This window comes from Dendrobium catenatum, unplaced genomic scaffold (genome assembly GCF_001605985.2).
Source record: "Dendrobium catenatum unplaced genomic scaffold, ASM160598v2 fragScaff_scaffold_29, whole genome shotgun sequence".
NCBI lineage: Eukaryota > Viridiplantae > Streptophyta > Magnoliopsida > Asparagales > Orchidaceae > Dendrobium > Dendrobium catenatum.
The window spans coordinates 556,850-582,296 of NW_021318491.1; the positions used below are offsets into that span (position 1 = coordinate 556,850).

Sequence of the window (25,447 nt, forward strand, 5' to 3'; positions counted from 1 at the left end):
CAAATTAATTTAGAAATTCAACAACATGCAAATCAAGTAGCTATTTAATAAAATCCCTAATCTAGCATTGAGATAAGCAACATAAAAAAGTAAACTCTAACCCTACGTTTAGTAAACGGAGTTAGAGAGCGAAGCACGAAACCTTGTAATTAAATCACCACCTACAAGTAGGGGTGTCAAAACCGAGATCACGGGTCAGGTTCAGGTTGAACTCGACTTGACACGAACCTAAACGGGTCAACCCAAACCCGACTTCTTTAAGGAAATAGGTCAATATTCAAGACCCGAACCCGACCCGAGCTTGGTTCGGGTCAACCTAGATTGACCCGCCAACCCGTTTGTGTGAATAACGGGCAACCAATATGCAACCAGTAGCCGGAAACCAACCCAGTTATCAGGCAGCGTAAGTAGGGAACCAAGACAGCAACACATGTAAACCAATCCACCAAGACAGCAAACAATGCAAACCAAGACAATAATTTATTAACTTATAAATTATAAAATATATTTACATAATTCATAAATATGAAATGAACAAATAAATTACATACCACATATTACAAACTATAAACATATAATTTCACAAATTACAAATCAAAAAGTTCAAAATTATAATTTATAAATATAAATTTTACTATTTGAAGAACTCCGAACTCTGGAGACCAAAAGTCATTTGTCTGCCCTCATGGAGATTTACGCTAACTACAAAAAAAAAAAGTAAAATTGATATTATTATAAATCCATGAATTAGTCGAAAGATTGAGTCATTAGCTTAGATTAAACCTCCAAAAAATTCATCAAATAATGAAATGTGAGTTAACAATACAATTTTTTACAATTGCGACATTGTCATCCAAGGTGACATTTTGTATTTTAGAGTTATACGTAGTATCCGTTTGATTAGATGATAACACAAATGCCACCTGGTTGCAATAGCCAATAAATTTTTCCTTGAAATGACTTCACAATCAGTTTAGAAGGGTACTCATCATCGCTACTCAACTTTCAATGCTTCCAGTACCAACCTAGCATTTAAATAGATATAACAAGTAACAGGAAACCAATATACAACCAATAGATGGAAACCAACCTAATTATCAGGTAGCAGGACGTCCAGATGAATAACAAGCAACCAAGATAGCAACCCAGGTAAACCAACCCACCAAGACAGCAAATAATGCAAACCAAAACAACAATTCATCAACTTATAATTAAATATAATTCAGCAACATGTCAACACCCAGGGCAACAAAGATAGCAGCCCAGGAAACCAAATCAAGCTTCCCAGGCAACCACACATCATCTCAGGGCAACCAAGACAACAACCTAGCGAAAGCTGCGAATCCAACCCAGCAATCGGGCCACTCGAGACATTTTCCCAGGGAAACCAAGACATCATCCTAAGGCAAACCAAGTCAGCATCCCACGCAAACCAACCCAACAACAAGGACATCTTCCCAGAGAAATCAAGACAGCATCTCCGGGCAACCAAACCCAACTTCCCACACAACCAACACATCACCCCAGGGCAACCAAGACAGTAACCCGGCAAAATCAACCCAACAACCAGGGCAGCCAAGACATCATCCCAGAGTAACCAAGACATCATCCCATGGAAACAAATCCAGAAAATCTACCATAAATTACATCAAACAAACCCACAACATCAACCAAAATAACATGGAACAAACATGGCAAAGTAGCAAAAACTGTGCATAACATCAACTAAAATGAAATAATAGCTAACCAACTTGTAGTACTTGAAACTTATAAGAAAATATAAATATGCATGAAATAAATAATTGGCAAGCTCTCTATCTATGTTGTTCATCCAACAACTGAGTTTTAACCAAGCTCGCCATCATTTATGTTCACATCTAAAATAATGATATCATCAGTTACCGCATCAAGTTCAAGGTCTTTTACTGTTGCAATAAATTATGTAATGAAAAACAAATTAGCACAATGAGATCTTAAACATAAAACAGCTTTAAGATGAACGAATAATCATCATGCTCTCCATATAACCAGTCCTTAGCACAAATTAGAGTCTCAACAATATCATGTTTCAATGCACTTCAGTATTGATCTAAAATTCTACCGCTATTGCTGAATGCACTTTTAGATATTACTGTTGTTATTGGAATGCATAGTACACGAGCCATAGCTGAAACACGAGGAGATCTATACTGGTCTCCTTGCCAGAATTTCAAAATGTCTAAATTTACATTGCTATCAAGCTTAGGTTCATCTAGGTAGATGTCTAATTCAAATTTCCTAAGTGTAAAGTCATCCTTTTGAAATAGAGCAAAATCCTATTTTTTGGGAAGATTTTAGAAACAAAAAAATAAAAATAAAAATAAATGAAGTGGCAAATATAAAAATATGGACACAAAACCTGCATAAACTTTGACTTAATCTTTGAGGAAAATCATTGTACCAGCTTAGACGTATTTGAACTGTCCTAATGAAAGATTTCTTCATGAACCGTACTTAACGCTCAATGAAATTAACTTAAGTTTCAGCTTCAATAATTTGGAGAGGTAATTGCCGCCATACAATCTTTGATAACACCACTCAACAAAAGTCATTTTGTATCTCAGATCTAGAAACACTGCTATTGCCAAAATTTCACTAAATTCATTCCATTATTTTTCAAACTTTACAATCATTCATGCTGCCATTCTCTTTATGGATTGATGACCACTTAACATTACATTTTTCAGTTCCGCATAAGCTATAGAAATACAAGGGAAGTATAAATTTATTGTAGGGTATTTATACCCATAAATGAGACAAGTTATTTCATAGAAAGGTTCCAAAAATTTGCTAATCTCTTCAACTTTTTTTATTCAGAAGATGTTGGACAATTCTTGTAATTTGAATCCACCAATTCTAAATGTTAAAAAGCACGTTTAAAATAAATTGCACTGCCAAGCATTATAAAGGTGGAGTTCCATCGGGTTGGGACATCATGACGCAAACATCGTCTCTCATCGAAGCAACTTTGTGTAGCATAATCAAGAAACTTTTGTTTGCTAGTTTGAGAGCCTTTAACATACTTAATGCTCTCTCTGATTTTCTCGATTGCACTATCATTGTCTTTCAAACCTTCTTGAACCACAAGATTAACAACGTGTTGAGCAACGTACATGAAAAAAATCAATATCGCATAACAAGCGACCACACAAATTCAAATGATTTCTAAGATAATCAACTGAAGTATTATTTGCAGAAACATTATCCAAAGCAATACTGAATAGCTTGGTTTCCATTTTCCATTCAACTAAAAGAGATTGTATATTCTCAAACAAAGCAATTTTATCATGGGGGGTGGTATGAATGAAAAAGTAATAATTTTCTTTTGCAACTGCCAATTATTATCAATATAATGAGCAGTTAAACAAATAAACCCATCACTATTTATAGATGTCCAAAGGTCGGATGTCAAGCAAACCCTGCTAGTGACTTTAGATAACCGTTCCATAATATTGCACTTCTCCTTAATGAATAGTTTTTTGCAATCATTTCTAGCAGTGTTTCTAGAAATTAATTGCAAGTCTCGACAAAGATACAAAAAAATGCTCGAACTCCAACCCACTCCACACATTAAAAGGAACAATTATTAGGTCCTCCGACCGGACATAGAGGAACGTCCGGTCGGCACTAAAATCCCGCCAAAAAACTCAGTATTTGCTCGGTATTGCTAGGTATTATTTGGTAATAACGAGGAATACCGCTCTGTGAAGACCAATACCGAATTATACCGAACTATACCAAGCAATACTAAGTTATACAAAAAATACCGAGTTTTTTCTAGGAAAAACTTGGTATTGCTCGGTATAGCTCGGCATAACTCGATATTAGGTCTTCACATGATGGTATTCCTCGTTATTGTTTGGTATTGCTCGGTATTTCTCATTTTTTGGCGCGATTTTAGCTCCGACCGAACGTAGCTCTACGTCCGGTCGGATGACCTAATAATTGTTCCATTAAAAGGGCAAATCGTGCATGATAATAGAAGCAGTAAACAAGTCACGAAATTCAGCATGATCAAACTTGTTATCACACATAGACATTGAAGATTCAGTGTTGCTTTGTAAGATCAACTGTCATATATCACGCATATACTTCTTTCTTACAATTTTCGAAGTGGCGTCTAAGATTACAAGTTCCATTTTTGCTATCACATAGATAAGTTGATGTGAAACAAAAAGTAGCAACAAGAATTTTGTTGAAGAATTTAATTAAAAGTAAAAACTTCACTTTGCCAATTATAAGATAATGATTTTTCAAGTTAGATTTAGAACGCTCCGTGAAAGAATTAAGTAATAGCAATCAATTACAATGGAGATTAACAAGATACTTACAAAACAATAACATCATAAATGAATAAGCTAATGGCGAAGTTAACATGAATCCACAATTTAATAAGTAGATCATTCACCTTGGGGAATTCCTCACTTACACTCATAATTGGAGTTCTTTTAGCGGAAGAAGGTTGCAAGCAAACTTAGAGACGCCACTAGAAGATATGCGATGCATGGGGTGCTAGTCGCCGGGGAAGGAGTCAGAGTTGGAGGAACGAGTGGTCGTCTGGTGATCTTCCACTCAACAATATGTCTTTGTTCGTTGATGACGTCTACTAAATGGAAGAGGATACAATCAACGTATTCATCGACGGTGCTTTCGGATCAAAATCAAGGGTCGAAGAATGGTGATTGGATGACGTCAACCTCCTCTCGAGAATTGAGAGTAAGCCTATGATCAACTTCCGGATTTGCCATACATATTCATGGAACAACGTGGTGTATTGCAGTGCGGAGGGTTTGGAAGGGGAGGTTCGACCGTGGATGAGAAAGGGAAAGGGGTGGACCGGATTTTGGATAGAGGTGAATTAGAGGGGTTTGGCTTAAAATCTAAAATTAGTTTTCAGATTTAGAGGGAGGGAATCTTCAATTTGAAATTCAAATTAATTCCAATAAGGTGGCTTGATTGGGCGACATCCAAGGAGGGTTTAATGGGGATTTAATGAGGGTTTAGATGGCAAAATTGGAGAGAGAAAGGGGATAGAGAGGGGGCCGGCCACAAGGGGAAATTTGAGGTGTTTGCATTTAATATGTTGGCCCATAAAGAATTTAATTGAGGATTGCCATTAAATTTGAAATTGATTTCAGATTTTAATAGGTTTAGGAGGTTTCCTAATATATGTTATTAATAGGGAAAGTTTTAGAATTCAAATTTGAATTTGAATCTAAATGAAACAACTTTCCAAATTAACGAGGATGCAATTTAGGAAAGTAATTATGGACGATTTTGAAATTTGAAATTCAAAATCCTTGGGTGGTAGATTGATGGACGGCGGCTTATAAGGCTTGGGGAGGTCGATGGTGAGGGGGTAGCTGGGGTTGGCGGTGGACAGGTGAGGGGAGGCCGGGGGCACAAGGCTGAGGGGTTGCGTGGGGTTCGGTTTTTTTTTTTTTTTTTTTTTTTTTTTTTTTTTTTTTTTTTTTTTTTTGAGGTAAAGTGATGGGGTTTGGGGTGGTCGGCGAGTAATGGGCTAGGAGGGGAGGTGGAAGTGAAGGAAAAAAAGAAGAAAATAAGTTTGATGTCGAGAACCTTTGAATCCTCTGAAGATTGATGGGTATTGCTCTCACCCACCTAGGGTCTCTCCTCTCATGAACTTACTTAGAGATCAAGCAAAGAAAACAAAATTTCATTCAATATTCATCATCCATTACAATGCAAGAGGCCTCCAATAAATAGGCACAAATGAAAGAAAATAGAAAAGACTAAAGTGCCCTTGGGCTACAACATACACTCAATTCCCCATAGGGGTAAAATGGGAAAACTCAAATGCAACATGAAACATAAAACAGAAAATACATAAAAAATACAGACTCTGAATCGTAGCAGTCGATCCAAGACTACGTCGATGATACACATGTCGATTTCTTTGACTGATGTCCTCATCATAAGTACTGCCACATTTCTTACATTTACATTTTTGTTTTCCATCTTTCGTATTAGTTAACATCTCATAATGGCCCCAAACAACTGAGGTTATCCTTCGTCGTTTCTTAGTAATTGTCCCCTCATTACATAGCTCGTTAGCGGGCTCTACAGCATTTTCACAAGTCCAGACTTCTTCATTTTCATTAAAAGAAAAATTCTCATGAATGGTATTGAAATCCTCAATCTAACCAAAATATTAGAATATATTACAAATTTACAATGCTAATTCTAACATATTGGTTAAATTTCTTGTTTAAAAAATACACATAACACATTGAAACTTTAACTCATTAAATTCTTTGCCAAATGCTAAAAAATAACTTCTCCAACATAACATGTATGACATAAAATGTATGAATAAGAAAAAAACATAATTAATAACATAACTGAATAGAAGTCAAATAATCATCAATCAAGCATGGGTTGTTGTAGTATAGGTTAAAAATAATCAAGAAATCTCTAAGACCAAAGAAAACCATCATACACTAAAAAGTATTAAGGAATTTATAAAATACAACATATTTCACCTTACAATAAACATCATATAACTAATTTCATCAGCGAGTGAGAGTTGATAAGGGCATGTCATATGTGAGGGATCATGCATAAGAAGTATTATTTGCTAAGAGAGCATGACTTCAATAATTAATGGGTTGATGGCTTGTTGAATAGTGAACATAAACACTAATAACAACAACTCAATATAATGACATAACTGTCAAATACAAATATAACAGCATAACATATCCTCTGAATATAGAAAAACATTCTTGGAACCAGATATAATTGAATAGAAGTCACATAACCATCAACCAAGCATGGGTTGTTGAACATCAACTCAGCATAACAACTAGGGGTGAAAATAATTTACACGATACCATCTCTAATAACAGCATAACGCCATAACACCATTAACTGAACAGAAAAACCAACACAAACTGAAAAGAAAAACCAGCACATTGAGCTTGACTTGGCTCATTTACACACCTACTGCTATTGATTAAAAACCAGCAATGACTGAACAGAAAACCCAGCACAAACAAAAAATTACTCTGAAACCAGATTTAACTAAACAACACTTCATCAATTTTTCGGCCAAAACAACACCAAACCAGAAAGCAGTCAATCCAAAAATGTATGCGAAACTTTACCAGATTTTAAAAAAAAACTGATATAATATTCGAGATAACATCAAATTAGCAAGACAATAACAAATCGAACAAACCCTAAACCCGAAAATTTCTTACAGAACTTCATAATAAATTGATCAAACAGCAAGACAGCAAGATAACCCTCTACTCTGCTCATAGATCAAGCTTCTAAAATAAGAAAATAGAAAAAAGATAAGATATACAAACAACGAGCAATGCAAGTGTTTGTGTTGAGCTAAACGAGATGTACACGATGAACACCACGGACCAACAATATGCCAGAGAAGGAGAAGAGAGGAAACCGTTGACAGAGCCAGAGATCTGAGGAGATTCGAAGAGAAGAAACGGAAACCCTAAACGAGACAGCGAAGGAGAGGAGAGGATGAAGCGGACGCGAAATGAATATGTGCGAATGCGGAGCCCTAATTTAATCCTCGTCGCGTGAAATGAAAAATACGCAGGTCAAAACGGGTCCGATTTCGGGTTGTCAGGTTAACCCAGACCTGACCCGAAAGTTGAACAAGGTCATTTTACTGAACCCGAACCCGACCCGTTTTGAAATCGGGTCGTGTTTGACCTGAAATTTCTGGGTCGGGTTAAAGTCGGGTTTTCATGTCGTGTCAATTATTGGAGTAATTATTACGTCCGATCACCGGACGCGTCCAATTACCCGAACCCGCTCGGTATACATTCGAATTTTCAATTTTTTGTCCAGATGAAATAATTATTCCAATTATTGACACCCCTACCTATAAGGTTAGCACATTAAGAAGATAAATAAATAGAGGAAGAAGTTTACCATTGTCGAGGTCTAGAAACAATTTGCAACTAAACATTGGCAAGTTGTTCTTCGATTACTTCAGATAGTGTGAAGATTATGCGGTCCAAGAATTCTTTGATGGAGTGGTCAACTTCTAGGTTGACGTCGAAGAAGGTTGACCGGAGAATGTCGACGCCACCTTGCTCGTTGTAAATGAATCTGGAATCAAGATCGGGATCGACCATTGATTGATTTCAAAGGGTTGAAATGTTTGAAGGCGTTTGTCGTGGCTTCCCTCGAAGGCTCAACTAGAGAGAGAAGTTTCTCTCACGAGTTGTAATGGAGAAGAGGGAGGTGGCCGGCCTAGTGGTAGAGAATTAAGGCTTGGAAATTTAGAAATTTGGTGGAGTTAGAGTTGGATTTAAGAGAGGATTTTGGACAGAAAAGCTGGAATTAATTTCCAAATCAAAGTTTGTTGAATTTGGAAAGAAGTTTAAAAGAGGTTAGAAACAAGGAGGGGGGAGAGTGAAGTAGAGAGGCTTGGGATTTAATTCCAAAAGAAAACAGGTGAGTTTGGGAAGAAATAAAGGAGGTGGGGACCTTGGGGATTTTCGGCCAAGAGAGAGGGAGGGGTAACTTGAATTATTTCCAAGAGAGAGGGAGGGGTGACTTGAAACAATTCCAAATAGGAATTGAATGGGGGCCGCGACATAGGGAGAATAGGGAGGGATTTATGGAAGCATTTAATGCTTCCTTCAGTTAGGGAATTAAATTTGGGAAAGGAAATTTCATCCCAATTTAAAATATGAAGGAATTTGGAAACTTACCTAAAATAGGATTCATATTTTATGTAATAATTTCAAATTAAAAAAAAAAAATGAATTTGGTCATTATTTAAGCTACCTAAAATACGACGAGTTAATTTAGGAAAGGTGTAATGGCAATGATGATAGAGGGAAAAGCAAGAGAAGGTGCCGGTGGTAAAAGATGACGATGCCCTTTAGGCTTACACATGACCACCCTTAAGTAAGGGGTAAAAGGGAAAAATAACTAAAAGTAAATACAAACATAAATAAATAAAAACAAATGCATATGACGACTTAACAATATATTGGAGCGATCATGGTCGTAGAATGACGGTCGCGCCTCTGATAGACTTTCCAAGTTTCGATGCCCCAATCACATCCTCATCTATGCCACACTTAATATTATGCTTCTCTTTTATTGGCCAACATTCGACACCATAAAGCATTGCAGGTCTCACCACCATCTTATAGAATTTTCTCTTAAGTTTGAGGGGTACTTTTTAATCACACAACAAGCCTGATGCATTCCTCCACTTCAACCATCCAACTTGAATTCTACTGATAGTATCCCCATTTATTTCACCATTACTCTGAACAATAGATTCAAGATATCTAAAACGTGTACTCTTATTAACGACTTGAGCGCCCAAAGTTACAGTCCCCTCACTAGGTCTATTACCACTAAAATTACAATCCATATATTTTGTTTTAAATCACTAAAGCGAAAACCTTTAAACTGTAAGGTTGACCTCCATAATTCAAGTTTACCTTCAACTCCCTCTCTACTCTGATCAACAAGAAGAATATCATCAGCAAAAAGCATACACCAAGGTACATCCTCTTGCAAATGTCTAGTGAGAACATCCATGATTAAAGCAAAAAAGATATGGGCTTAAGGCTGATCCTTGATGTAACCCAACCGAAATAGAGAAATACTTGATCAAACCACCTTGCGTTTGAACACAAGTAATAGATTTTACATACATATCTTTAATGATTTGAATATAAGCGTTATTAACTCCTTTCTTTTCAATAACTCTCCATAGCACTTCTCTTGTAACTTTATCTTATGCTTTTTCTAAATCAATAAATATCATATGCAGATCCTCATTTTCTCTATATTTCTCCGTCAAACCTCTTAATAAATGAATGACTTCCATAGTCAACCTACCCGGCATGAATCCAAATTGATTTTGCGAAACATTAGTATCACATCGCAACCTATGCTCCATAACTCCCTCCCATATTTTTAAAGTATGACACATTAACTTAATTCCTCGATAATTCGCACAATCTTGTGCATCACCTTTATTCTTAAAAATAAGAATTAACACACTCATTCTCCACTCATCTGACATCTTTGTAGTCTTCAAAACATTATTAAAAAGTTGAGGAGCATAAGCACTTATAATATTAAAAATCTTAACATCAGCAATAATCTTTAAAACTATAATGTTATCTTCAATTTTATTAATTTTTATAATATTATTCTTCAAACTCTACCTACACTATTTCTAGTACAATTCATACTAGAATATTATAGTTTAAATCCTAAACTATCAACCTCCTCAGTCTTCTCTCCAATCCATTTAATTTTCTAAATGCATAGAATATTTATCTTTTGATGAATCATAATATATATTAATCTCATTAATTTGTTGACAAAGGAACCTATATTTCAAGATTCTATCATAATTTTAGTTTCATGTACTAACTTCTTTCCACACATATGACAATGATATGGAAACTCTTGCCTATTTAACACTGCACCCGGGCATCAGTGCAGCGGCCCTTGCACACTTCTCATTGTATTCAGGTCATACAACGCGTCGCTTCCAAGGAACGCACTAGCATTAACATAATGTATAAAGTATTTATGTCATAGTTATTCGACAAATTTTATGTCGGTTATCGACTACCTAATGCAACCCTCCATTTTTCTCATCCAGGACTTGGGACCTAATAATGACAGTGTTCAATATTCAACAAGTTTGAATTAAATAAATTTATTAGATGTCACATCTTTAAAATGCATTGGAAACCCCCAATAATATCAAGAAAAATTATCAACAAACAAAAAATAACATTTGTATGCTTGCAAAGACTAAATTGGGGAAGGAGCCCATACATCGGTATATAAAAATTCTAAACATCTAGTACTTCCAGGAGAAGCTTAAAAAAAAAAAAAATATAAGCACAAGATTGTGCGGTGAAAAGAAGTGGAGATCGACCTGTTGAGATGAAGTTGAGCTGGGAGCAATGACTGTATAGATGCAGATGGATGTCCTAACCGCTGATGCTGATAGGAGTGGTGATAGAAGCAGCATGAGATGTAGCAGAGTGCAGCTGTAAATGGGAAGTAGAAGACTAAATAGGGTGCAACCAGTGAAGATTAGGACCTTGAAGAAGAGTCTTGTTGGTCTAGAAATCCTTAATGAGAAAGCAATTGGGATCAAATAGCCCCGAACAAGGGTAATCAGAGGTCAATTTATGAACTAATAATAAATCGTGAGAAAGATTTGGTACATATAAAACATGGTAAGAGAAGCATACGAGATGGAGTTGGAAGAATGCCCTGATCTACATTGGCTATAAGAAGTGTTTGACAGTTGCCAATATGCATTTGAGAGGAGCTAGAGTATGGTTGAGATAAATGTTTTTATATATCTGTTGTAAAATGAGAGGATGCCCGAATAAAAAAAACAATCAGCAAAATAAGAAGTTACCAGAGCAAGGAAGGCTAGCCGGTTGGATTGAAATGAGAGGTCAATCCTAGCCCAACATTTAAGAGCATAGCATCCTGGTTTTCCATCTATTTGACTCTCAATATATTGGTGCAATTGGCATCCTAAACGAGCAGATCTAATGGGCATACAACCTCCTTGGGGCATAGACACACAATGTCAACCGCTACCTGCAGCTTGAAATGAAGCACGACCACAGATCCTTCTACAAACAACAGCCAAAGTAAAGGGAGAATCAGTAGAGCCATCAGAAGACTTATCCCGAGCGAATTCAACAACAATGTTAAGTTAATCACTACGAAGCAATAGTAAAGATCAACCAAACTGACATGTTGCAGTTTTGTCCGAATTGCACCAATATTAATGGATGTTTATTAGTCCATTAAGCCCATAAAGGAAACAATGCGAGAATGGTAGCAGCCACAATTACATCAACCTTTTGTTTGATTTTAGAAAGATATTCTTTCATAAGATGTTGATGGAGTTCATCTTTCAGTTGAAGAATGCGAGAATGATTCATAGATTGCAAGCATCGTTCAATGTTTAGCTAAATGTCGTGATAGGATTCCAAAAGCACATAGGGAAGCAACGAAGTACTGGTGAAATAGAGAGCTGCAAAAAATTTTTGATCAATAAGCATCCAGTTTGGAAAGTGAGGCCTAATAGATACTTCCAACATCCAATACACTCTGCTTAACAGGTTTTGGGGTGGAACCATCAAGGTATCAGTCAAATCCACTTGCACAAAATAGTTTTAGGATTTGATACTTCCAAATATGTGATTATCAGTTAATCACTGAACACTAATCACAATTTTGATATTTTTCATGAGAAATTTAAACTGAGATGGAATAGAAATATCACACATCTTTATTTGAAACAACATTTGATAGGAACGAGGTCGAATCAAATTGGTTCATTAAGAAAATGACGAGAGAGATGAGGAAAAAAAAACGTTACAGCTGCAGAAATTGTTGTGAGGATGAAACTTTAATACCATTTAGAATTCAAGCTTCATAACCTGCAGCGGCGTTACAGAAAACAGAAACGAAAAAAGCTGAATGCAATATTATTTCATCAATATCACTTCAATACAAAATGAATATATATATATATATATATAGGCTAAGATAGACTATTAAGACTCTTACCTACCGGATTAAGGGGAAGATCTATTCATGCTTGGTGGACTCTATATCACTGGCTCTCAAAACAGTGATCATGAAATAAAAAATGGAGAAAAATCTAAACAATATTAAATAAAATAAGTAAAAAAATGCAAATTTTAACAACTCAATAGCTTAAACAAAAGATTTTAAAAATTTTAAATACAAAGCAAGGTGAACCTAAAAGGTTAGGTTCAAAGCATCAATAGGTTGGTTACTCCAATGGCAACGATCAGTGGCAGGGAATTACTATGTTTAGAAGACCAGGCTCTTCTTGAAGGTGTTAGTCTATTAAAAAGCTAAGGTTCAAACCCAAAATTTTTTTGGGACTTAAGACGGGTTCAACTACCAACATCTCACACATGTGAAAGACTTCCAGCTCAAGACCGTTTGGTAGAAAATCAAGATCCAACAAACAGGCTAAGATAGACTATTAAGACTCTACCTACCAGATTAAAGGGGCTCTATTCATGCATTGTGGACTCTATATCTCTGGCTCAAAGCTGTGATCACAAAATCACAAATGGAGTAAAATCTAAACAATATTCAATGAAATAGAAATAAAAAATAGCAAATTTTAACAACTCAATAGCTTAAAAAAAATTAAAAAAAAAAATTAAATACAAATCCAGGTGAACCTAGAAGGTTAGGTTCAAAGCATCCATAGGTTGGTTACTCCAATCGCAACGATCAGTGGCAGGGGATTACTATGTTTAGAAGACCAGACTCTTCTTGAAGGTGCTAGTTTATTAAAAAGCAAAAGGCACTCTTAAACTCTGCCTTATATGGATGTGAAAGCTCCATCACTGTCTTGTGCCTACATGAAAAGGGGGAAAAAAAAAGAATGAAAATATTCCGATTACATTTTGGTTATGATAAATTTAAAAAACTATGAATGTTAAACATTGGGTGAGAATTTTAAAAGCTCCATCACTATCAATGCAGAGCATTATTATTTTGAAATGAGTGCAATACAAAAATTGATTGATTATTCATTTATTGCACTCTATCTCAAAGAAAATTCAAAAAATTTAAAAACTCGTCCAACCCAATTTTTTTTCCACAGAAAAAATTTTAAAATTGTGAGGTTAGTAATCGGTTTTGGATGCAATAGCTGTTAGTTTAGAGATATATGAAGATATTTCGTGCTAAACAAACTAAATGATATTTGCAATCTTCTTTTGTATGTCATTGGAAACAACACAGAATTAGATTGTAGACATGAGGGAGTATGAAAGAAAGCTTTTGGAAGCAATAGTAGGAGATAGATATCGGGCTTATTATGCTTCATCTTCTAATCTTCAACTTAAAGGAAGAATATAATACAAACAAAAAAAATAACAGGCTAGCCTTACTTTTTGAAGTTAATTCTGTTGCCTCTCTTATAGCGGAACTGGCAGCATAAAGCACCATTTTTTTAACCTACATGTGTCAAAAAGATGATGCAATATATTATCATTTCATAATCAGGAGTATTGAGCTATACAGAGAAGGCAAATTCTAAAGTGCACAAGTATCACATTGAATTTGCTGTTGAATCGGAAATAAACCATAATTACGTATAACATAAAGGGAGTTCATTTTGTAAATAATTATATCTTGAAGCCTATATTAGTTTAGCCAATATATGATAGCAAGAAAATTTAAATGCATTTAAGAACCATGAAAAAGTTCACATATTCTGTACATCTTAAGAAGATAGACATGTGGCAAACAGAAATACTGCAAGGACTACTACACTAAGATTTATAGGATGTAAGATACGGGTGAGCCTAATCACAATCAAGATGTAAATGATCTACACCTGAAGAGAGGAAATAGTGCTTCTTTAAATCTACCGAGGAAATTTTACCGTTTTGCAGTAAAACCAGCAATGTTGTATGGCAGAATAAATTTGGAATATAGTTCTGGATAAAACTTATATGTTAATACTGAATATGAATCATAAATAAGGCAACTGTCCAACATTCCAAGTGGATCAAAGAGTTAGGGCTTACAAATCTAGACTTTTGTATGCAAAGTTTTGCAACGTAGGGTTCATTTGGGACGGTTGCAATTTTTTGCAAAGGTGGCTGTAAAGCTTTTTTTTTAAATACTGTAGAAAGCAATTTTCTAACATAAAAATTTCTTGAAAGCAGCCAAAATATCGTGGACAAACAAAAACCGTGGTTAAATTCTTAAAAGCATAGTAAGAGAGCTGTCTCAAATGAAGCCATATTTTGATCCCAAAGCAAGAAAGTGAATCTTCCATGATTTTAAAAGGCTTGTATGTAAAGTTACCATTGATAACCCAAACCTAATTGTTGTGTCCACAGTTCAGGGTTTAATGAAGACTTAGGTTGCCATAAAAGACTTCTTCGTTAATGCTGATTGATGTATCAATGCCTAGAATTTTGGTGCCATAAGGACTACAAAGCCGTGTAAGCAAAGACTACAAATTGAAAATGAATTAATAAAGAGAAAACATAATTCAATGAAAATGAGGACCGCCTTTGCAATTGCCTTATAAATGATGATTTTCCTTGCAATACACTACTCTACCCTTTTACAGGTAAAAAATTAATTTATCAGAATGATGATATTTTGAAATAACATCCAGGTGGAGTTATTAAGATATAAGAAATTGATCATTACGATGTAAAGATGAGAAATTTGAGAAAGACTGAAGCATATCATTTTCATAATCTATTTGTGACAAAATATGCAATCATCAATTAATGAAAAATTTATAAATTTGAAATTTAACATGATATTATCATTATCATTATGGAAGAAGTTGACTGCCATCATGATTATCATTTACAGTTGAAAAGAATTCAACTTCAATTTCATCATCCAAATATGGAACTTTTTTTTTTTAAGATTGTGCCCTCAGCATCTTCTATTAAAGAAGAAATAATCAAAGAAAATATTAATCATCATAAAAATAATTTTCGGGATCTATTCTCTTTATACTGAGAGATGATGAAATATTAAGTAAGAAAATATGCATGGGACATCCCCCCTTCTCTCTCTACCTTCCATTAAGGCTCCAATGCAAAGAAGAAAATTTTATAAGCTTTCTAATCAAGGATCTCTTCAATCAAGTAAACAAATCCAAAATAGTTCCATGACAATCATATGTGACTAATTTAATCTAAGAGTATAATATTTATCCAATTTAGTCTCTCAACAATATAAAATTAATGTCAAATAGTATCCCCCTTGCAAAAATTGAAGGAAATTGAAACACAATTTATTTCAATTTAGCCCCTCGACTATACATAATTGATCCTAATTTATCCCCTGAGAGTTTGAGAGGCCATTTGGGATCAAATTTATATAGTTGATGGACTAAATTAGAGAAATGTGCTACTCTAAAACTAAATTGACCGCATACGAATAGTCAATGGGATATTTTAACCTTCTTCACCTTTAATTGAGAATAATGGCAATCAAATTTTGAATATTTTGGATCATTTTTTCATTATGAAATTATATAATAAAGCATATTTTAATGCTTATAAAAATGGAATGAGTTATGTTAGAATATAATGTTGAGTAGAAATAATGTAAATTATAACTTGTTTGCAATGAAAGATAAAGCTTGGCAGCTTCCATCTATAAGGCTACATAGGTGAGTATGACTACAAAAATTATTTGTATCTTTAAGTTATTTTTCTTCTTCAAATAATAATATCGGCTTCATTGGCTCTAATATCAAATGATGTAGATGTGATATGGGCTAGTGATGGAGACATCAGAGCATGGAAAATTTATCAGAGGCGTGGTCACCGATCTACTACCACGATCGTGCCGATCTATTTTTGAATCCTCATATGTACATGTTTTATTTATTTGCTTTTGTATTTGTTTTAGTTGTATTTTCCTTTTTGCCCCTTAATGGTTTGTACTCCCAAAGGGCTAAGTCGTCTTTTTATTTTCTCGTCCATTGTATGAGGCTATATATAGCCCTTATGTTTTTCTTTTGAAGGTTAATGAATGAATAATAAAAATTTCAGCATGTTGAGTCCGGGTTTCCCTAATCCAAACCGCCGGCTATCCAAAACCCCACCGTCGACTACCGCCCCATCCCACCACCGGCCTAGCCCTCTTTCCCCCACTCCACATAGCCGTCGGCCACCCAAAGAGGCTCCCCTAGATTGGGTGATCTACTTAAGCCCACCACCCCACCTAACCCTAACCCAAGTCTAACCTAGCCGCCGGCCCCCTTGTTTACTTTGCTCCCAAATTTACAATTCTCATTATTACTTTCCTATTCCATACTCCCTCTTTTGGAAGGTGACAATTTCAATCATTCAAAACCAAATTTGAATTTGAAACATTTCCTAAAATAAAATTCTATTTAGGAAAGTTTCCAAAATCAAATTCAAATTTAATTTGAATTGGATTTGAATTAAATCTTATGTCCTAATTAGAGAATCCTATTTAAGAAAGCAATAAACCTTGCTTAATTTCCCCAAATTCTCCCCCCTATACTGTCGGCCCCCTTCATGGTCCCCTAAGGAATTATTTCCAAACTTCAAGCTTCTCTCTTGGAAATAATTCAAAACCTTTCCCTCTCTTACCCGACCCCACCCCTTTCCTAATCAGACATAAATCCTTTCCAAGTTAAAGGATTAATTAGGGAAACAATTGCTTGATTTTCCTCCACCTTACTCCCTCTAAAATCTGAACATAATTTTTCCCCACGCCCCCCCTCTTTGGTCGGCCACCTCTCTCCCTCTTCTCCACTTGAATCCTTGAGAGGAACTTCTTTCTCTCAAGAGGAGTCCGTAAGGGTAGCCAAGACCTTCGTCTCCAATACTGCAACCTTACGGAATCGATGTATGGCCGATCCCAACCTTGATTTCGGCTTCATCTACAACGAGCAAGGAAACGTCAACATTCTCCCATCAACATTCTTCGACGTCAACCCGGAAATAGACAATTCCGCCAAAGAATACCTTGATCGTATCATCTTCACCTTGTCCGAAGCAATCGAAGAGCAGCTTGCCAACGTTAAATGGCAAATCACTTTCGCTCCACGATGATGGTAAACTTTTTCCCCTGTTCAAATTATCTTCAAATCCTCTGCTCTTGTAGGTTGTGATTCAACCACAAGGAGTCATGTCAAGCTCTGTGCCTTCGCTTAGTAAACGTAGGATTTGAGTTTTGACTTTCTATGTTTTCTGATCTCATTGTTAACCTAGGGATTCTATTGAACATCTGCTTAATTTGCAAAGGTTAAAATTCTAATTACTTTGGTGATTCTAGCTCTTAGCATGTGATTTGGCCTAAGCGAAGCCATCTCTCTTTTGTTTCCTATTATCGTTTAGTGGCTAACGTTCGTAATTATTAATTACTCTTATTCAAAACATGCAAGTTCTTATCACATTCATTTAAATCCTACTTAGTGATGCATCATCTAGTATCAGAGCATAGTTGTATTTAGATGCCTGTTAGGAAAATTTTTTTACATATATATCTATATATATACATACATACATATATACATACATACATTCATACATAAATACATATATATATATATATATATACATACATAAATACATACATAAATACATATATATATATATATATATACATACATAAATACATACATAAATACATATATATATATATCTCCAAAACTTCTACCTTCTTTGATGCCATGCCGTCTAGGATTGAGAGCTCTTATACCAAATTGATACGCCCTAGGGTTTCTCAATTTCGGTTTTGCCCTAATTCCCCTCCAATGAAGAGAATTTCTCCACCAAATCCAAAGAAAAAAAACAATCACAAGAGAAGTGGGATGAAGAACAAAAGTAATTGCATTCAGGTCCAAGAGAAAACAAGATAAGTTTGTCCATTTCGAGAAGGACAAGGTCTCCCACTATAAACCCTAGAAAAAGCAAGAGGAAAGTAAGAGCAAAGTTCCAAAAAAGCATAAAGCAAAACTGAACCCTAATGGCCCCTTAATGTCATCCCAAATTCCTCTCACATCCCTAAATTACCCTTCCAAATAAACCCTCCAATCTCCCTCAGCATTCCGCCCCCCCTGGATGCCGTCCGATCAAATAGGTGGGCCCGTGGGGCCCACCATGGCTTCTCCCTGCTCCAAGCGGGCTCGCCCGCCTCCCCTGTTCCGCCTGTAGGCCCGCACGGGTCCGAGTGGATGGACCGGGTGAACCGGTCCATCAATAGCCGGTCCATCACATTTTTATTAGGTTTATATGAGAAATTGACTCTTAATAGGACACAATAGAGAAAAATTATCCATGTAGTTGACCCCACATTGTGGGATAAAGGGTAGATGTTGTTGTTGTTGTTGATTTACCTTTCTATTTAATAATATTTCATATTAATGTATATTTTTATTTATAATTATTTAACATTCTTTGTTATATTTGAAATGGCGTACATCGCACCATGCTCTATACTCTATGACTCCACAGGGAACTTTCCGCTATGGTGTCATTTGTCATTGACACATATGATAGTGTGCTTCAACGTTAATTTAAACAATAGAAGCCAACCTTGCCAGCGATAATAGATATTAATGAAAATTTCAACAGCGACCATTGGTCTTGTTAGTGATGGTGTTCATCAATATTAGTATCGACAACGTTTATCAACCATACTAAGATGAGATACATGAATATGGGTCTCAACCATTTGCATCAATTTTATTAGTGATGACTTGCATCATCATTGTTGCTGACAAAGTGTATCGGCCTTATCGGTGATGGTGTAAGCCATGATAGTCACGTGATAATAATCATACAATGGCAGCAACTAGTAGTAATCAACAGTGACGATCATCAAGAATAGCTCTCTTTTACTCAAACTCAAGATACCTAATTACTTCATGTGAATAATAAGGGTCCATATATAGTTTTTTTTAGGAGTGGCAACCTAACGCTCCATCGGATGATTCATACAAATCCTATTGATTATAGACCACTATTTAAGCATTTAAGTACATTAATGAGAATGAATTGAGCAATCATGGGCTTGTTAGAGCCCGGTTACGAAAATGCTCATTTTGATTGAAAGCACACAATATTCAAATATTATTTGGTCCCTCGAATTGGTTGTGCAGTTTCCAATTGTAAGTCAAGTGCTTGATTTAGGTCTATTTAGAATTTGATCATAGTACTTTTGGTGTCCTTGGGTTCGCCTCATCAAAGCATTCATTTAAAATATAAATTTATCGAAATCAAAGTTTGCATGATCCGAAAATTAAATATGAAAGTTTCTAATTCAAATATTGCATCAAAATTTGTGCTTCAACAAGCACATTTTTTGGTGGCGCAACAACAATCGTAAGACCTATTATCATATTCATAAATATAATAATGATCATAAATATCATATGCATGCCAATTGCCTAAGTTATTATTGCATTATCTTGAAATACATTAAGGAAATATTTCAACTAATCATCGTTAGGCATATCTTCATGGTACTAACAAATGTAATATATGATTTTTAGGCTTATCACGATACAAAGCATACATTTCATCCACGCCTAAACCACATCCATAAAAATATAATGAGCTTAAATGCTAATGATCATGATGCCAAACGACAATAAATTTGTAAAAAAGACTCTAAATAAACAAGGAGAAAATTTTTAGCTTCATATTGAAGTTCATATTTTTGTGATATATCTCTCTAGCATAATCCATGCTTCTTATACCATTCAATTTTCAAGTATTTACAAATGTCATGGTAATAGATGAAGAATCATATGGCTTAAGGTTAGGATTAGGATTTTGGTTGTGATGTGGCATGAGTAATAACAAGATATATGTTATATGGCTTCAAATGAAGAAACATATGGGTAGCCAAGGATGCAATTACCTTTAAGAGATTCAACTTTAATACCGAATTAATGTAGACGAAGATTTAAGCTCATGCCATTTTATTGATGACTTGTTGATGAGCCCTTATAGATGCTCGCTTTCTTGATCTTCATATTCCTTCATCTCTTGAAATCGGCTTCACTTCTCTCCTTAGAAATGAGAGATTTGAGAAGAGGAAGAAGGTGATGGCTTGGTTCCTTGAGGAAATAAAGCCCTATATATAGAAATTGGACAATAAAATAAAATCAAAGTAATTTGAATTCAAATATAGATAACTCCTAAAATTCTATCAAATTTAAATAATGATAACCCTAACAATTAAATGCAATAAAATGAAATTATATATATATATATAGAGGTAGAGAATATTCTAAAAAGATAATCCATAATTTTATAATATTATAGAAATAAGTACGAATTATTTTTTATGCATATCTTGTATGGCCTCGCATATTCCTATCCATCTCATAAAATAAAAATCCTCAATTGCCTCCAATTTATCAATTATAGGAGCCTTATCTAAAATCCTAAGACAAATAAAATATTAAAATAAAAAGGCAAGATAATCAAAGGATTGTTGTAAGGGATTACAAAGGGATTGAAAGAAGAAAAGAACAAGAAAGATAAGAAGTTTAGCCTTTCTCATTTTCTCTTGCTCAGCCAATCGACATGGATTGAAACTTTGGCCATACAATGTGAATAGGTGGCAAATGGTGGCCCTCCCTCTATGATGTAGCTCCTCTCAATAACATGCTTGATGTATGTTTCTTATTGACTTGAAAGTAGGTCTATGTGAATCCATAAACCTCTTTAGTTCACCTATTTAGGTTATTTTAGCCTTATTGTTGTGAGATCATCCACTGATTCACCTAGAAGCCCAGCCAGGCAAGACATGAAGATTTCACTCATGGATCACACAATTAGGAAAAGAGTTCATTAATCATGCACAACCCTGACTATGTGCTAAATAAAAAATTTGAAGATAAAGCTCAACAATCATCTTCCAAACAATTGTCCTGGATAATGTCATGTCAAATCACTCTATGGAACAGCATTCTGACAGACAAAAATGCTAAAAGTCAATTAAAAACATTTTTAAGCTAACAATATCTTGGCCACTTCATTAGCTGAATTCATCGGAGTTATCATTTGTCCCTCTATATGACTTTGAAAATGCATGTACGAAACAAATAAAAGAATAGCTTCAATGTAATTCTAAGGAAAAACTCACTTCTTATTTACACATAAATGCAATATTTTTCAAAAAGTTGAAGCTTAGTTATAGACAATAGTTTAAGCATGTGTTTAAAACTAAGTTTTCATTATATATTTGCAAGCTTTTACATGTCAGACGTGTAGCTCTAACTGATTACAATAGTCAGATGGGGAACTGAAGACATGCGGAAGCATGGCCAGAGAAAAAGCTAGAAGTTTTTCTAAGTGGGGAGTAACGTGGCTATTTTAAAAATATCAATATTTTTCAGTAGATATCTCTAACTTTAAACTCTAAATTTTTGAACAGGTATAAATTGAATATTTTTGAGAAAATTATATTTGCGCAAGTAAAATTATATGATATATAGAGACATCTTAACATTTTGGAGGGGGTGCTTGCCCCCTCATGTCCCTTTAAATCTACCCTTGAGCATCGCATGCCAAAGAAACGCTGGAGAAAGAGACCAGCATCAACAAGCTGATGAGGACATCGCTCAGAGATTTTGACATGTGTACCAGCGATGGAATCGCACATCGACGGATACGATTCAGAGTCTTTACTTTTGATGTATTTTTATGTTTTATTTATTTTTGCATTTCAATTTTCCTAGTTTACCCCTATGGGTAGTGAGTTCTGTAGCACTGAGGGCATTTGAGTCCTTTTTCTTTTCTTTGTGATTGAGACATATATGTAACGGTCTTGTGCTTTGTAAGAGCTTGATGAATGATTGAATGAAAATTTGATGTTTGTCTTCTTCTTCTTATGTGTGCACTAGAGAGAAGAGAGACCCTCAGGCGAGGGCAAGCGCATTACCCATCAGTCATTGGAAGAGTCTGTGGCTCGTGTCTTTTCTTCTTTTCCCTTCTTCTTCTCCCCACCCGTCAGCCCACCCCCAACATCCCTAACTTCACCCCAACTCCATCTCCAAAACCCCTCCACCCGCCGGCTCAAACCCCCTTCCCTCGTACCAGACGCCACATTTTCCCTTCCCATTGCCGCCGGCCCACCCCTTTGCCGACTCAATTATGATGATTTCAATCATCATAATTGTTTTCCTAAATTAACTCAAGTAAGAAAGGAAATGAATTATTATTATTTGAAAATTCAAATTTGAATTTCAAATACTTTCCTAATTTACAAATTCTAATTTAGGAAAGTCCATAAATCTAAGTCTAATTTAAATTCAAATTAGATTTGATTTATTATTCCCCTTCCTCATGAGTTGTTTTGGAAGCTTTTAAATCCCTCCTCCCTCTCTTAATGCCGTCGACCTTATTAATGCCCACCTCCTTTTGATTCCTCTTTACGCCCTACATCCTATTTGAATTTGAAAGCAAACTTCAAATTCAATTCCCTCCCAAGTCACTTGAACCTGAAATTAATTTCAGATTTATTCACAACCACTTTACCCAAACCCTAAACCTAATTTAGCCCACAAGCGTCCACTTTCCCCTCTCTCTTTGGCCGAACCTTTTCCTTCCCTTATCTCCATTGGAAACCACAATCTCTCTTGAATCTCTTTGGCCGAACCTTTTCCTTCCCTTATCTCCCTTGGAAACCACAGTCTCTCTTGAATTCTAGAGCAAAGAAGAGAAGACAAACCCTCTCATCCCATCTACCTTTGGTGCATGGCCGATCCCGAGACCACAATATCTTGGCCACTTCATTAGCTGAATTCATCGGAGTTATCCTTTGTCCCTCTATATGATTTGAAAATGCAATGTACGAAACAAATAAAAGAATAGCTTCAATGTAATTCTAAGGAAAAACTAACTTCTTATTTACACCTTTTTTTTTTACTTCTTATTTACACATAAATGCAATATTTTTCAAAAAGTTGAAGCTTAGTTATAGACAATAGTTTAAGCATGTGTTTAAAACTAAGTTTTCATTATATATTTGCAAGCTTTTACATGTCAGACGTGTAGCTCTAACTGATTACAATAGTCAGATGGGGAACTGAAGACATGCGGAAGCATGGCCAGAGAAAAAGCTAGAAGTTTTTCTAAGTGGGGAGTAACGTGGCTATTTTAAAAATATCAATATTTTTCAGTAGATATCTCTAACTTTAAACTCTAAATTTTTGAACAGGTATAAATTGAATATTTTTGAGAAAATTATATTTGCGCAAGTAAAATTATATGATATATAGAGACATCTTAACATTTTGGAGGGGGTGCTTGCCCCCTCATGTCCCTTTAAATCTACCCTTGAGCATCGCATGCCAAAGAAACGCTGGAGAAAGAGACCAGCATCAACAAGCTAATGAGGACATCGCTCAGAGATTCCGACATGTGTACCAGCGACAGAATAATACATCGACGGATATGATTCAGAGTTTTTACTTTTGATGTATTTTTATGTTTTATTTATTTTGCATTTCAATTTTCCTATTTTACCCCTATGGGTAGTGAGTTCTATAGCCCTGAGGGCATTTGAGTCATTTTTCTTTTCTTTGTGATTGAGACATATATGTAGCGGTCTTGTGCTTTGTAAGAGCTTGATGAATGATTGAATGAAAATTTGATGTTTGTCTTCTTCTTCTTGTGTGTGCACTAGAGAGAAGAGAGACCCCCAAGCGAGGGCGAGCGCATTACCCATCAGTCATTTGAAGAGTATGTGGCTCGTGGCTTTTCTTCTTTTCCCTTCTTCTCCCCACCCGTCGGCCCACCCCCAACATCCCTAACTTCACCCCAACTCCACCTCCAAAACCCCTCCACCCGCTGGCTCAAACCCCCTTCCCTCATACCCGACGACACATTTCCCCTTCCCATTGCCACCGGCCCACCCCTTTGCCAACTCCATTATGATGATTTCAATCATCATAATTGCTTTCCTAAATTAACTCAAGTAAAAAAGGAAAGGAATTATTATTATTTGAAAATTCAAATTTGAATTTCAAATAGAAAAGCGCATAAATCTAAGTCTAATTTAAATTCAAATTAGATTTGATTTATTATTCCCCTTCCTCATGAGTTGTTTTGGAAGCTTTTAAATCCCTCCTCCCTCTCTTAATGCCATCAGCCCCATTAATGCCCACCTCCTTTTGATTTTCCTCTTTACGCCCTACATCCTATTTGAATTTGAAAGCAAGCTTCAAATTCAATTCCCTCCCAAGTCACTTGAATCTGAAATTAATTTCAGATTTATTCACAACCACTTCACCCAAACCCTAAACCTAATTTAGCCCACAAGCCTCCACTTTCCCCTCTCTCTTTGGTCACCCCTTTTCCATCCCTTATCTCCCTTGGAAACCACAATCTCTCTTGAGTTCTAGAGCAAAGAAGAGAAGACAAACCATCTCCTCCCATCTACCTTTGGTGCATGGCCGATCTCGAGACCGACCCCAGATTTGCATACAACGCTCAAGGAGAAATTGACATCTTGTTATCTCCTTTCTTTGATCTTGATTGGGCATATGAGGATTCCGTGGAAAGCTACGTCAACCGCATACTCTACTGCCTCGCCGAGACGATTGACGAGCAACAACCCACAGGACATTGGCAAATCATTGGCCGACCCACAACTTCCCATCTTCCGGCTACTGCTTCGACGGACAAGACCCTACGCGTCACTTGTCTTGTGGTGGCATCACTAGGATTGCTTCTACCCTTTCTCCGCTAACCCCAACTTCAAAAGCGAGTGTGAAGGAACTCAGGGTGAACTTGTCTCGTGTTACCCCGCGGATTTTTGTTTTATTGCCTTTAGTTTTATTTTCTTATTTTGGTTGTTAATTGCA

The 25,447-nt window shown here is 35.7% G+C and overlaps 1 protein-coding gene across 6 annotated transcripts in view; it reads right to left on the reverse strand.

Annotated features, from left to right (window-relative positions):
• Positions 1 to 576: 576 nt before the first annotated feature.
• The window catches only part of LOC110092432 (lysine-specific demethylase JMJ25-like), a 63,830-nt gene continuing 38,959 nt past the window's right edge, over positions 577 to 25,447 (reverse strand). The window contains exons 10-12 of one of the 6 annotated variants that reach the window (XR_003700096.1): positions 13,998 to 14,064; positions 11,459 to 11,681; positions 577 to 702 (exon numbers count right to left, since the gene is read on the reverse strand). Coding sequence is in view for 3 of the 6 variants with exons in the window: in XM_028693103.1 (XP_028548936.1) it covers positions 11,581 to 11,681; positions 13,998 to 14,064 (168 nt within the window). In the remaining 3 variants the exon portion in view is untranslated. Of the gene's footprint in view, positions 703 to 5,693; positions 6,148 to 10,804; positions 11,682 to 13,095; positions 13,460 to 13,997; positions 14,065 to 20,488; positions 20,707 to 25,447 lie in introns of those variants that run through there. The other 5 variants (XR_003700097.1, XR_003700098.1, XM_028693103.1 and 2 more) reach the window with 5 other exon arrangements.